General features: G+C 40.7%; 1 protein-coding gene across 1 annotated transcript; it reads left to right on the top strand.

Moving 5' to 3' along the window:
• Positions 1–1,665: 1,665 nt before the first annotated feature.
• Positions 1,666–10,527, top strand: LOC128378788 (jupiter microtubule associated homolog 1-like). The gene is made up of 5 exons (XM_053338380.1): positions 1,666–1,862; positions 4,298–4,440; positions 8,094–8,242; positions 8,776–8,806; positions 9,944–10,527. Exons 1-5 carry the CDS (start codon positions 1,807–1,809, stop codon positions 10,084–10,086), a joined length of 522 nt encoding a protein of 173 aa, XP_053194355.1. The 5' UTR covers positions 1,666–1,806; the 3' UTR covers positions 10,087–10,527.
• Positions 10,528–15,067: the final 4,540 nt, after the last annotated feature.

Here is a 15,067-nt window from a genome sequence, read left to right as displayed (position 1 = left end):
AGCTTCAGTGTGCAGAATGATAAGGGAGAAGGTGTGGATGCCATTAAAGATGCCCTCCAGACATGTATTTAAAAACACTGCTTGGATCAGCCATGTGTGTCTGATCTGGTTTTTCCACAAATAAAGTATATTTACCATTTCCTTTAAAATGGTATGTACTCCTTCCCTCATCTAAAATGCCAGAAACTATAAATATGCAAATATATTTCATTTCAGAGGTTGAACTGCTGGACACAAGATGTTGCCTACTTCATGGTAAAGTTCATCCTCAAAGCTTCAAGTTTCCATTATCGCAGTAAATGAAATATTGGACCATGATTAGCTTCTGAACTACTTTCTAATGTAATAAATCAGGTTTGTAGGTCCTTACAACTGTAGAAACAAGGGGGGGAAATGTTTTTAACATGGCAATTAAAGCATATCAGATACACATTATTATTATTCAAAAGTAGAGTTTTTATATCTATCTGAAAAACATGTCTGAAGGGCATAATGTATATCATTGCGCATGAACTGCAGCTTGGCAAGCAAGATGGGACAGATGGGATATTCACATTAATTAGATTTTATGGGAGGAAATAAGAGCAAGAACATTACAGTGGCATGTACTGTAAGTTGTGCCCGGGTAACAAGTGCCTGTTGCCCTGTTGCAGTGATGTAGTGATGTGTATGAAAAGCCTATAGCCTAGTTTTATAACTTGTATGTGGGCATATGTTTTGGAAGCCACTTTAATATAATAAAGAGCTGTAAATGGGACATTGTGTCTATTATTCCTGTTATTAGTGTAAAGATTTACAGATTATGGGCCAGACTTGGCTGTGTGATGATGATACAGTCATTATATTTAAAGGAGGTCTGGACTACAACAACATGCATGAGGAATTACGAAGGAGTTTAACCCAAAAGTATTCTAACGAGTTACTTTTCTCAGAGGGTAATGCTGTAATCTAACTAGTTACTTTTTAATGGAAGTAACTTTGTAATGTAATTAGTTACTTTTAAAAGTAACATCCCACAATACTGGTCCCAAGACCTTCACTGGCTCTTTTCCTCATTTTTTAATAGATTTAATGAATTTAATACATATGTTGCTGTTTTTATTAAAATATAAAATTAATATTTTGTAAATAAATATGATGTGGACCTTATTTTGAACACACATGGGCGTACATGGTCACAGTTCAAATTAAACCTGTGTCACTTGACACTTTGACTTTTATCCAGGGGCGATTTTGGACCCTTTTTGGAGGGGGGAAGGGGGGGGGCATATTCTGACTTTTAATACAAGTTTTATTAGGAGCTGAGCCCCCCCTAAAGGTCTGATCCTACAATCGCCTCTGCTTTTTTCATTTGTATAATTAAAATAGTTACATTACTTATGACATTTTAAACAAGGTAACTAGTAATCTCTAACCTATTACATTTCCAAAGTAACCACCCCCAACCCCTGATGAACAGAAAGTAGTCCTCGAGGATGTGGACTGTTCTGTCTGATCACTGACATGAAGCAGAGAGCTGCCACCGACAACAAGAGAGGCGCGAGCTCTGAGCTTCTATCCAATGAGAGAGCAGTTCCATGATGTCCTCTCCAATCAGAGCGGTCAGAACGCTGGTGGGCTGGGTCTCGTGGGCTGGCACCGCAGAACCCTCGGATCTGGTGTTGGTTAAGTTTGTCAGTGTCGGGTGGAGTCAGCGTCCCGTCGCATCTCTGCGGGGAAGGAAAAGGAAGGAGTAGATTTTTTTTTTTACACTACTTTTTCATTGTCTATTTCTTCACCGCAAAAGCACCGAAATCCTCCATAAAGATGACAACGACAACCACCTTCCAAGGAGTGGAACCTGGCGCTAAAAGCAGTTCCAGGTAAAAAAGGAGCTGAGAGCCTTTCACGGAGGAACAAAAGAAGTGGGATGCGGGCAAGCCTCTCAGCTAGCAAACGCCTCTTTTCTGCTACCTACCATTAGCCCGCTGGTGGCGAGCGAGGGATTTTTCTGGATTTAGCTACTGTCACATAGTCTTGCTAATTAACTTAATCTTATTGGGTGACGGATGCACTATATAGCCTTTAGCTACATTAAGTTAGGTTGGCCGCTCTGGGCTTGGTTGAATAATTAGGCATGCAAGTTAAAGTAAAAGAAAATAACTTCCTTGACGGATCTTTTTTTTTTTCTTTTTCTTTTTTGCTTGTTTTGAGCAATGGACAAAGCTATCAACTGTCTATGGCCGACTACTAAATAACTTTTTCTAGCTCAAGTCACAACCCTTCGCCTTTGCTGTTTTCGAAATGTGCTGTTCTGTATTGTTATACCTTATCTATTAAATGTGGAGTTTGTAGCATTTTTTTCTTACTTAAGGATCAAAGGTTCACATCGTGAGCTATAGTCCAGATATGCGATTGATTTCAGGAAGACCTCCAGACTAGACTTGTGTCTGCATATGTCATTATCAGCCATTTGCTTCATTGTCGGATCGGGCGAATTGAAGTTTAGGGAAACTCAGATAATATCCATTTTGTGGTTTCAATATATGTCTGCTCTATTCCCTACGTCTAACCTACAATATGTGTTCAATCTTTAGTTTTAATGAGGTAACATCATATAGAGGACCACTCATCCTTCAGGCACGCAGTCCTAGATTTCCTGTAAGTAATGCGTCTCGTCTGGATGCATTCCTCCCCCTTTTGCAGTGAAAACAATGCAAAGAAAATCCATTGAAATGATTGCTGCCTCAATACTGGGGAAGGATTTGAGGTCATATAAACCAGATTCAGAGTACTATGTATCAGTCTTTGCTGAGTGAGCATGTCAAATCTCGGTCAATCATCAAGCGTTTTGAAGTCGCAAGCTGTTTTCGGATGATGCGGGGGCTTGGGTGGGGGCTCTGAGCTAGCTAAGCCTGTAAATCTTTCCTTAGCTCTTTGCTCTTGCTCCTTAAAGCCCCCTTTTACGATCTGCAAGTCATTTCTGCCGCCGGTCGAGCAAAGAGAGATCCGTACAGCAGCAATCTAGCAGCAACTTGAGCAGAATTAGGGTAAAATCTTAGTAGGCCATCAAAAGCCTCCCACCCTGCCTTATCAGACATGCCATCTTTGGCTCTGGAGCTAAGCTATATCTGCCCCTGCTCCACCTGCCTGAAGCTGCCCCCCCAGCCTCTAACAGATAATGCCATTTCATATTGATATTATTTGCAGTTTCATTCTAGGGTGGGGTCTGCTGCCAGGCAGCTAAAAGCCTTTCCCCGTTGCAATCCATGTGGAAAGCATGAGCTCATCCTCTCTGGCCGGGAGGTGAAGTCTGGTTTAGGCATTACTGTCACAGCCAAGTTAGACGGACACGAGTGTGTATACAACAATTGATTGAGAAAAAACACAGCAGTCTAGTCCACGCTGTGTGGATTTTTCTCCTCGTTGCTTTCTTTCGAGTTCCGCCTCGAGAGCCGAGTTGTTTTTTGGCCTCCATCTGCCTGGCCCTCAGACAGCTGCTCAGCGTGTCAGCTGGTGGCTTGTGGGACTCTGAAGAGAGGACAGTTTGCTGGAATAAAGAGGGAGGGGTCCAGCAGGGGCTCTGCAACCACATCAGTTTCTGCCTTCCACCCCAACTGTCCTTGAGCACTGCAAGGAAAAAAGTGTTCCCCTGCTCATTATTGTGTCCCTTTTGTTCAGCTTGTGGTGGAAGGAATGTTGGACGTTGTTGGGGTGGGCTTTGTTTATCATTGCATGCTGGCTCAGTATATTGTGCTGGAACAGTCTATTTATTAGGTGACCTATATTAGCTGCGGAGCTCTGACTTTTCACCTCCGTGTAATGCTGACCCAAAAAGGGGCCGTCGAATTCAATCTACTAATTTAATAATGGGATGACAATGCTACCAGGCACGGACACCAGCCTCGCGTGTGTCATTGCAAAGGAATCTGTGCTGAGGAGAGGTAACAGCTAGCTAACAGCCAGCTAACTGTGATTATATGCGACTGGAGTCAGCTGCAGGGCAGAGATTGTGACTGTCTGTCTGTCAGGCTGACAGCCGGGGCTTAGAGAGCGGAGACCTTGCTGGTAGCTAGTATGTTTTGTGTGTGGTATGTGTATGAAAGGGGTAGGGTGGAGTATAGGCTGTTAGTAGCTTGAGGCGTCCTCATGTTTATTTAGCTATTGATTTTTTTTCTCTTTTGCACTGTGCAGCTGATCTGTGGTGTGTGACATGGAGGCCTTGTGTTTTAGTTTGACCTAAAGATAGGAGGATGGGGCTATGGTGGACAGGATGTCAAATAACTTGCATTATAATCCTTCATTTGTTGCTCTTCAGGGTACTACGACCGCCAGGCGGAGACTCCAGTTTCAGCTTTGGCACAGATGACAATACAACCCCCCAGCGCAAGAACAAGATGGCCTCCAGCATCTTTGCAGAACCTGATGACCCCCATGCTCATCGGAGGAACAACCCACCCAGTAATTAAATCTATCTCATTTGACATCAGTACCAAATGAATCAAAGCTATAGCTTTGATCTGAGTTGATTAAGAAGGAAGCACTGACAGTTTGAGTGTTGCACTAGGGCTGGGCTAACTTTATAAGGTCTTATGTGTTGGCAAGTTCAGTTCTGCAAAAGGAGACTGAACTACCAGAAGCCTTAAGTAAGCAAAAAGCACCACAGTATTAATTCTTCTAAGAATTCTTGAGCTAGGAAAAGATACAAACTGGGGTGTTTTTTTATTATTTTTTCCATTTAGGTTGTCAGAAAGCACATCCCATCAGTGCAGTAGCCAAAAGGCCCTGGAGTACTGGGATAAGGGTAATTTGAAGCTAGGCTTTGTTAAATGGGAATGAGGATCAGCCCTCAATGGAAAGAAATAAGTCAGTTAAAAATGTGTCAATTGGTTAAATGTGTGGCCTTGTATAGACATGAGGGAAGTTGTATTTCCAGCAGGGGAAAAGAGACCTGTAGATACAGCCATAGAGGCTTAAGTGAGAAATGAATATAGTCTCATATTGTTGTACCTGGTGGTATGTTTAGATTAATATAGGTAAAGCTTTAGCCAAACATAATTTACTCTTTGGTATGTAGTATGCTTTACTGCCTGTAATAAAGGAAATGGAGTTTTTACCCAGCTTGTCAGTGTTTGGTTAAGGCGCCAAGATTTGATAAAGTGCGTATAGAGGAAAATTCAACTTTTGCAGCAGTACAATTCCATTTCAGCTCAAGGCTGAAAAGTAATTCACAAGCCAGCAATCACATGTTTTCACACCAGACACTTAGTGGAAAACCATTTACATGCTGTATCAAATTTTCCGGCTATGTGCAAAATGAAAACTTTATTCTAAACACATAACTTCAGCCCCGGACATCTACAGCCAGCAGCTGCTGACTCCGGAGCCTTTTCCTGCCTGCATTGTTTCCCTCGGGTTTAGGTTAAGTTCATGGGAGCCGTCTCACATTCGTCCCACTAACGGATACAACTGGGATGAGGATATTCATATCTGCCTGAATGATCATGGTTTTATGACTATAACAGGTGAAATAAGCATTGTCTGATCTGTTGTCTGGCCTTGTTATGAACTCGTAGTGCAGATGAACAGACCTGTTTTCTCTGGCATGCTGCCATTTGTAGATCCTTTAAGTGGGTCAGATATGCCTTTTATATGTCCTGAGCGTCTAGAACAATGTCTGCTTGGTTGTAAATACTGTCTTACAGTATAGTACATTACAGTATGGTGGATAATTATTATAATAAGACGGCCTCTTGCAACTAACGGTTTGGAACACACTTTGCTTTTCTGCATTTTTTCTACAAAATTAGAGGCACAGGAAACACAGGCAGAGGTGGGAACATGCACTTAAAGTCCTACCATGGACTGAAGCAGAAACATGGCATTTAATGCTGCCTTTTTTGAGTTTTCTTATCCCTAACAAACATGTTTTTCTTCCTTTTTATCCTTCATCAGAAATCATTTGCAAAGCCAGTTTTTGTTTTAAACACTTAAAATCTTACATTGTTAAAATCCAGATTTTTGTTATGAGCTCGCAGTCCTGTTCTTCCTGTGCTGGCGCATTACAGCACCTGTAGCTCACTGGAATAGTTTGAAACCATTGGCAGCACTATGCATTGGATCATGTGTGTGCATGTCAAGCAGAACAATACAAACCAGAGACTCACAAATAAATCACTGCTCCATAGACCTTCCAGAAACTCACAGGGTACCTTTTTAAAGTAGCATCTGAGACCACTCGGCCACAGAGACTGCTCAAATCAGCTTATGTTGTGTGTGGACATTTAAAAAATCAAACTTCTATCTCTTGATGAATAATCCACAGAACAGTTTCACACAGTGTAATTCCTCTATTCAAAGTAGTTCCAATGAAAACATTTCACACCAGGTCTGTGGATGATCCAGACTAACCCAGGGCTTTATTTTCTTGAAAAACATGTTGCTGTTACATGTTTGTCTTTAGCAGTGAAATTATACTCACCTAAATAGTATTGGGGTGGTGACATAAACCCAAAATAATCATGGCTAAGGAAGAGAATGCTTTTTGTAAATTTGGGTGAACAAACTGGAAAAAAGAGAGCAGTACGTTAATGTGTCAAGCAATTTCTTCTAATAGTTGGTTAGGATATCCAAGACCTTCTAATGAGAGTTCTGAGTGTGTTGTTTCAGCTTTAATTGTATTGAAATATGCTAATAGTATGTTTATGTTGAAACGAAAGCATATTTTTCTTCAGCCCTAGACTTTGACAGGTTTTTGTCAGGATTTTCTGGGTTTTCAGACACCAGAGCTTCCAAAGTTGGTTTGTTCAGCTTTTATCCAGTTTGAGGAACTCTCTGAAATCAGAGAGGAAGCCAACACCTCCAGCAGCAGGGTGATTGCTGTTCCTGTTTTCCAGCTTGTTGATCGGTGATGTCAGTGATAAACATTTAAATCGTGGTCCCGGGAGATCTATAAGATTAAGTGGAAGGTTATGTTTTGCAGCGATGATAACATAATGCATCACTGTCCGGTCCATCAGTCTACTTTAATCCTCTTCCATTTGCTTTTTTGTTGCTCCTGTCCAGAGAATTGATCAGACCAAGAAACGTGGAGCCAGTAATGAAGGAACTGTTGTTGAGCCATCGAGGCTCTCAACAGTGCTGATTCACTTTACTCCATTAACAACAGTGGCCACTCCTGTGTGTCTTCAGCAGCCATTATTCTCTCATGACAAAGACAGTCTGTCCCCTCCACGGCCCTCTTGGCTAGAGCTGTTACCTTATGTGGCTTTTGTGAGCACACACTGCATCCCCACAGTGGGCCAAACACTCCGTTTAATGCCCTTTCTGCTAAAGGAGAGTGCAGCAACTACAGGGTTATGTGAGTTTTGGCATCCAGGTTGTCTGCCTGGAAATGTTCCATCGCGTTTCTGTGTCTGTTGCAGCGGCCCGATCGGATTTGCTGATGTTTCCTGTTGGTTTTCAGTGATTTTGTCTCATGTTATTGCAGTCCAATTCCTTCATAAAGCTGGTGTTTTGTCTCAAATCTGAGAAGATGAATCTTGCGGTGAGCTCGGGTTAGAAACTTTCGGGTGTAGCGGTGGCTTTGTGGCTAACTGGATTAGTGTCCATGTGGTATGACTCTGCTGCTTTGAAGCCTGACTCATGTTTTGTCATTTGTCTCTTCTGTTTCCTGTCTAGCTTCAATATAATCTGTTGACCTAAAACAAAAAATATTCATTTAACTATGACTGCTAGGACTGCAACTAATCATTATTTTCATTATTGATTGATCTGTTGATTATTTTTCTCACTTAATCAATAAATTGTTTGTTCTAAAAATGTTGATCACCATTTCCCAAAGCCCAGTACACAACCTAAAATCTCTTGTTTTGTTACTGTCACAGAGGACTAAAGAAATCACAAATCTGGAGTAGCTTGAACCAGATAACTTAGAAATGCTTTTCTTAAAAGTAACTTTAAAACATCAAAACTAATTTAATTTTAATTTAATAATTTTTTAATAATTATCAATTTATCATTGAATGGACTAATCATTGCAGCTGTAATAACTGCTATTGTTTAAGGCTCACTAATAAGTTTGTTTCTGTCTGTCTGTCTATTATGTTCCCCAGCTGGTGAAGCCGCAGGGACCCTGTGCGGAGAGCCATCTGCCCCACTAAGGAGGTGCCAGCAGCCTCTTCTCTTCCCCAAGAACCCCCAACCGGAACTGACCACCATCCACAACTCTGGGGCAGCCTTGGTCTGGAACCAGAGACGAGACGTAGGTCTCATTTAATCTGACAGGGGCTGTTTCCAAAACAGAGCCACAAGACCAGTTAGAGGCTAAAAGGCACACAACCATAGATTATGTATAATTCTAAACAGTACAGCGGAAAATTCACCGGGGGGATTGATGGACTTTATCCAGCTATTTGAAACGGACCCAACATTTTGTTTGATAGAAATTCTCCGCTGACATGTAATCCCTGCAGAGGTTTAGTTTTTATTCTGGGAGTGAGCCAGTCCTCTGTGCCTGACATGACTGGAATTTTCTAAATGAGCAAGTTAGAAGCAGAATAAATAAACGCTGAAGCAGGATATCAGTGATATTATCAAAGGTAGTGGTCAGATTGATAAATGTAGGCATGACCTACCTATCACAAATACAAATGATTTCAACTCTGTATTACTACAAATGAAGCTCAATAGAATTCAGATGATATGAATACAGGGGAAAATAGTTTCATGTTTCAGTGAAGAGTCACTTTGGTTCAGTGAAGATATTTGATACTGTTTATCCTGTTTTCATTGTAGGAGGAGAATGGCCAAGAACCAGCAAATGATGGTGAGTATCCTGAACTCTTCAGCTGTTTATAAAAAGACTTTCATGTTTCTGTCACACTCTTACTCTGTTTAAACAGCAGTGCATGACTTAGATTATACAGTGACACAGTGAATAGCTTCATGGTACACTGTAACAGATAAGGTAATTCCTCTCCTTCCTACCTCTACAAAATCAGAGCGTGGTGACCGATATATGTGGTGTCCCATATACTGATGACATACCATAATTTGGTATGTTTCCAACATTGCAGTACACATGTGTACCCTTTCTAAGTCAACATCACATGACACATGATGTCTTTGATGTGGTTTTTCTCCTGTCATGGTAGCGTGGTGGTCTGTCGTCAGCAGCTGTTCTTTGATGGCAGCCTTCACTTCATATGAAAAGCTTTTTATTAACCTCCAGGTGCAGGTCTGTAAGAGAGTGGCTGGCTCCTCAGATAACGGAGGGTTTGACCGCACATCTCGAGAACAGTTAGAAATCAAAGCGCACTTGTTTGTCCTGCTTTTGAATATGATTGGAATGTGTGTGCAGTTTTGAAGTGTGTTTATATATGTGTAGTACTAATGTTTTTGTTCATCAAAAAAAATGAGTCAGCCCTCACAGAGAGCAGGGCAGGACAGCAGTGAGTCCTAAAGTGGAGACTGGAGTGTTTTGTTTTGCACACAGTGGAAATATGTGACTGTGTAACTTCTATATCTGTGGCGCAAGTCTTATGAACTTATACTTACTGCAGTTGTCAGTATGGACCCTCCACTCCCTCTGATGTCAAGCAGAGAATATTTAGCAGCTGGGTGTAAATTTAAAAAAAAAGTTTGTCCTGTGTTTTTAACATTTAAGTTAAAGTCCTCTTCAGTGTGCATATTCTACAGCAGGTCAGGCACTAATGGACAATGAGAGTCTTAATTTTTCAGCACTCTGTTTCAGTACAGTACTGGATAACATTAAGTAGTGTTGAGTACTTTTTACTGCCTTTCGTGGTTATTCGCTTATACATTTTCACTTCTAAGTCAAAAGGTATTCAGTTTGAGTTTTTTTAGATTTCTGGATTGTTGTTTTTGTTTTTTTACTGTTACTTAAATATCATCCTGTTTTTATGCTTTGGATGAACATGTTGTCTTTTCGTTGCATCTGTAGATTATCCTGACAATCAGGAGGAGCAGCAAGACGATCAAGCTCACGACACGTCACAGTCCTCTGCCCCATCGGGAGGTGCCAATGCTGCCTCGGGCGGCCGAAGAAACCCACCCGGTGGCAAGTCCAGCCTCATCCTGGGTTGAGACCACTCTTCTTTTTTTTTTCTTTTTTTTCTTTTGTTTTTTCATTCGAACGCTTTTTTTTTTATTTTTCAAAAAAAATAAATGCCCTCTCTTCCTCCTCATCCACCTGTCACCTACTTCCCTATGTATTTCACATGCACTCATGCTGTCACGTCCATGGAACCTCTCCCTCCACCCTCAAACCTTTTGTTTTGATCCTTTTTTCTATTAAAAGAAGAAAACTGTTGACAAAAGCACTTTATGTATCGCTCCTCCCCACCCCCACCCACCCGCCCGCCCGCCCGCCCCACCCTGCCTCGCATTTCAGCCCATCCTGTAGTGCATCGCGCCTGCTGGGAAAGGCATGACGTTTAGCTTGTCTCTCATTCTTCCCTGTTGTAAATGGTAAAGGAAAAAATAATAAAGATTTGATGCGTGAATTTCTAAATACAATAAAGATTGATATGAATTTCTGTGGCTGACTTCTGTTTTTTTTATTTAGTGTTAGTGTAGAAAACACTGGATCACACTTTCGGTATTGCAGTAGAGAGACCTATAAAATCAACAGCACTGTTTCTCCTCAGTTTCCATGCACGTAAATGGCTCAACACGTAGAGCTCAATGTTATTTATGTACAGTGAAATGGAGCCTGAAGACTGCGGCCGTTGAGAGCAGAGACAGGCTTTGCGATTGGAAGTGTGCCCAGCCAAAGTAATCGCCAAAGCTGCCGCCAAATTCTGTCAAAAGAGAAACTGCACTATCTTTTAAATGACATCATACGGCAGATATTTGGCTCCGTTTGCAGCCTTTCTGATTTAAGATAGGTGTTTTTGCGTTTTGCTGAAACACTTAAAAAGTCAGATTTCAAAAGGTGATGTGATTCAGGCTAGATGTGATGTTACTTATAAAACATTACCTCTGATAGCACTCTTCCAGGATTGCTTTATTTGGAAATGCTTGTCTCAAGTCTGAGTCATTTTAACTTCTTAAGCGCCATTAAGAACACACAAAGAGGAACACAGTACATCAGTGTTTCTGTAGCGGTTTTTGTTTGACACTTCAGACTTTTCCAGCATTGGCTCTGCACGTATTTGGTTAGCAGAGAATTATTTAGGCTATATATAACAGTAAAGGTGTTTGGAGGTGTTGCCTGAACAAAACTGTACACATATGATATGAATTATGGCTTTAAGTAGAAAAATCATATACAACCCTTTTTGACATGCATAACCAACCAAATTGGAGGTTTCTATTTACCTAATGACTAATGAAGTAAAATTATACATTTCTCCTGTTGTATGTTTTAATATTGCCCTACTGAAGGGTGGTAACACTGCACAGGGTCCCAATAAATTATTACTGCTACTTTGAACTATAAAAGGGATTATTCGGATGTGGACACACCCACAATAATGGATTTTATGTACAGTACCAGTCAAAACTTTAGACACATTTTCTCATTGTGAATGGGAAAGTGAGATATAGAAGAATTGACTGAGCAAAGAGGGGTAATATTAAGAGCCAGTGCATATGTTGTTCTAGTTACTATGGATGTTCCAGTGATCGTAGAAACAGATTCTACAGTTCAGAGCCAGGATGCAACCAGTAAACCATTTCGAGACTTGTTTAAGAGAGCTGTATCCAAACAAACGGGACGAGGAGCCCACAGTACACTCTAATGCAGTCAAACTGGTCTGTTGTAAACTCCAGTCACTCGGGTTGAGAGTCACTAAGAGTTTGACGTGAATGGTGGTGGTGCTGTATTGTTGATTTGATGAAAGCGAATCATCACTGTGTGGGATCATTCCTGTAAAACTGAGTCATGATAAAGCTTCATTGAGTCAATCTTTCAATGAGTTATAACACTGTTCTTATAAATAATGAGAAAAGACAGCAGTGAGTCATTTGACAGGTCATCTGAGTTCAAAATTGTACGCCAAATCTTCACAAATAGCATTTTTCCAATATACTGTGCATGCTCTATATGTATACAGTCACATACAGTAGGTGCATTTCAAAAGGAAGACCTGATCAAAATTTCATAGTAGTTTCAGTGGCTTTTCTCTCTCTGCTTCCTGAACTTCAACTCGAGCCCCCTTAGAGCTAAAATCCTGCAGCAAGCAGCCTGTGAAGAGTGCTGGGGCACGGCGGTGTGTTTCAGCCCTCATCTGCCGTGAAAGGCATGCAGAGGTCACTCAAGATCAGGAAAAGAACTTCCTGCCCTGGAGAGATGCCAGGATGTTGGAGTGCAGTCAATGAAGGCTTGTTTTCAGTAAGTGCTGCGCCCACAGGGAAAGTCCAGTGCCTTTCATTATACCTTAAGATATAGGCTCAGGAGTGGGCCTGGATTCCTAGTTCATTCCTGAGTCTTTTTCTGATGCACGTATGACCTTTGTAAATATGCAGTGTTACTCCAAAACAATATTAGACTTTATACAGCAATTTGTCCTGAGCAGCTAATCAGTAAAACTAAACTCTCCAGTCCTGCTCATCCCCCCGATCATCCTACTAATCTTTCTAAAAAGACGGGAGATTAACATTTTCCTCCCCCATGGCCATATGCCAAGTTATTTAACTGGTGCCTGTGATTAATGTTTAACCGCACCCCTGCTCATTTACAACTTCAATCTATTGACAGGGGCATTATTACACCACGTGCACTCCAGATGAGGCCATGTGTGTCCCGGGAGATATCCGAAGAGGAAGACAATATGTGAGCCTGGAAACAACTAAGGGGAAATGAGGTGAGTCATGGCAACAAATCAATACTCCCATTCAGTCATGCAGCACTGACTCAGCAATTATAGGTGCCCTCAAGGAGAAAGATACAAAGAAATACATAATTGAATATGTTGCTCATGTTGATACTGTGAAAGAAAACAGCAGGATTAAATCATCAAATATCCAAATATTTCTGTTGTCTGCTCTTCTGTTGTTGTAACCCTGTCCTAATACACAGGACATACACAGACACAGACACAGACACCCACCCACCAAGAGCCTTAAACAGGAAGCAATGATTGGCAAATGGACAGGGCTGTTTCCGTAGCGACACAGGGAGCCTAAAAGCACCAAATGAAGCATCTACTCTGTGTCTCCTTAACTGGATGAGACTGGAGGAAGGGAAGTGATGGAGCTAGTGGGATGGACAGGGACATTACCATGCTGTCCCAAAGGGAGGCAGAGACAGAAGGGGATGGGGGTCTTTCCTTTTTTTTTAAAAACTCATCTCCAAAGACTGAAAGCTTGTATTGATGTTATTGATGTTGACTTTACAAATCTCCCATGACAACTTGACTAGTTAATGGAGCTTACTAAGGTCGTTTCGGCCTCAACCTACTTTGGTCATCATCTTATATAAACCTTGTCAGCAGTAAGTGACTGTGATTTTACAGTGCACAAAGGACATATAGGAGGATATACTTATATATGAAACCATATGCTGTAATGTATTGTAGTGATTCTATAGTTGTAATGGTGTGTTCTGCTCTTACAATCACAAGGAGTGATGGTTTTCCACATATTCAAAGTGGGACCACACCCACACTGTATGCCACACACTTGGCCTAATTTGCGTTCACAGAAGAGAGGATTTATTTCATTTATTTACTTTTCCTCTTGATGGTTCAACTTAAGTCCTGTGTAAATCCCAACTAGGCTTTTAGAGCATCTCTCAACCTGAGCTGAAAAGATGTCAGAGGCTTCATTCTTCATGCTTGTATAAAGTGTGAATATTCCTCAAAGACATTGTATTAGGTTGATGCAGAAATCTCTCCTTCTAGTAGTTAAAAAAATACATTTATTTATTTGATTAGTTTGTTAATTTTGGTGAAATTGCCCTTTACATTTATTTTCATACCTGGTCGTTGTTTTATGCTGTATCTGGAGATGTACTGAGCCAGTGACATGGTTCATTCTCTTGCAGGGTGATATTTTCTTCAGTACTGTCTCCATATGATTATATCCCCATATCCTGTCATATCACACACTGTATACACATCTTCATCACATAGCCCTTGGTCTGATCCTATTTGTTGTCTTTTCTTCTTGTTTGCTCTCCTGCCACTAGAGGACACTGTGGCAGCAAAACTGTGGTTTTCCACCCTTTGCCACAGCTAAACTTTTGACCTACTTTTGGTGTTTGTATCACTCTGTATCTCTATACTGCACATTCTCAAAAACACATCAAGCAGTGATCAACTCCTTCCTGTGGATCTTTTGACTACTGTTCATGTTCACTGTCAGCATGTTTTCGTCATGGTGATTAGATATTTTACATGATGTGCTGCTACTGTTGGATTTCATTCTTCAACTGTCTCATACATACTATAATGATAATTGTATTCAAGTAGTATAGTACTTTTCAAAATACTTATTACAAAGTGCCTCACAGACCAATATATTTTTGAAGTAAATAAAACTGGATAACAATTAAAATAATTAAAACTGACAAGGTGAACATAAGGGGGAAAACAAAACATTCAAATATATACACAATAGATATTAGTAAGCGAGAGGCTAACAACAGGCTTGTACAAGTGTTTTTTGAGAAGGGATTGAAGGTTGGTACAGAAGTGAGTCTACAGTGGTCAGAGTGTGGCCAAGAATCCTGACATGAAAGTAAAACATTTTTTTAACAGCTTCCATTAAGGACTATAGTGACTATTCAACTCTTGTACAGGAAAGAGGCAAATCTGTGGTTACTGTATTGTCACGCTTTTTTCAGAGCATGACAAACTTGCACTTAGTAGAGACATACAAGTTGTTGCAGATGAGTCAGCCCAGAAAAGTGTGAATACTGTGAATTTCTTTTCACATAGACTTGTACGAGTTATTGAGAGTATTCTATGCGTGGTTATATCCATTGCAGATATAGAAGAGAATAATCTTTACTGTCAATGCACAGGACAATGACATTTTGTTGGAGCAGTCCTCCAGCTGTCTTATAAATATAGATATAAATATAAAAATATAAAAAAAGAAAAAAACAATATATACAAAT

The sequence above is a fragment of the Scomber japonicus genome, chromosome 18, assembly GCF_027409825.1.
Source record: "Scomber japonicus isolate fScoJap1 chromosome 18, fScoJap1.pri, whole genome shotgun sequence".
NCBI lineage: Eukaryota > Metazoa > Chordata > Actinopteri > Scombriformes > Scombridae > Scomber > Scomber japonicus.
This window is presented reverse-complemented; position numbering and strand designations above follow the sequence as displayed.

Bases quoted from the DNA above. Each gene is read 5' to 3' on its own strand.
- LOC128378788 (XM_053338380.1), top strand. From the start codon at position 1,807: ATGACAACGACAACCACCTTCCAAGGAGTGGAACCTGGCGCTAAAAGC. The intron at 4,441-8,093 runs GTAATTAAATCT...TATGTTCCCCAG, and splicing joins TCGGAGGAACAACCCACCCA to CTGGTGAAGCCGCAGGGACC. The intron at 8,243-8,775 runs GTAGGTCTCATT...TTTTCATTGTAG, and splicing joins TCTGGAACCAGAGACGAGAC to GAGGAGAATGGCCAAGAACC.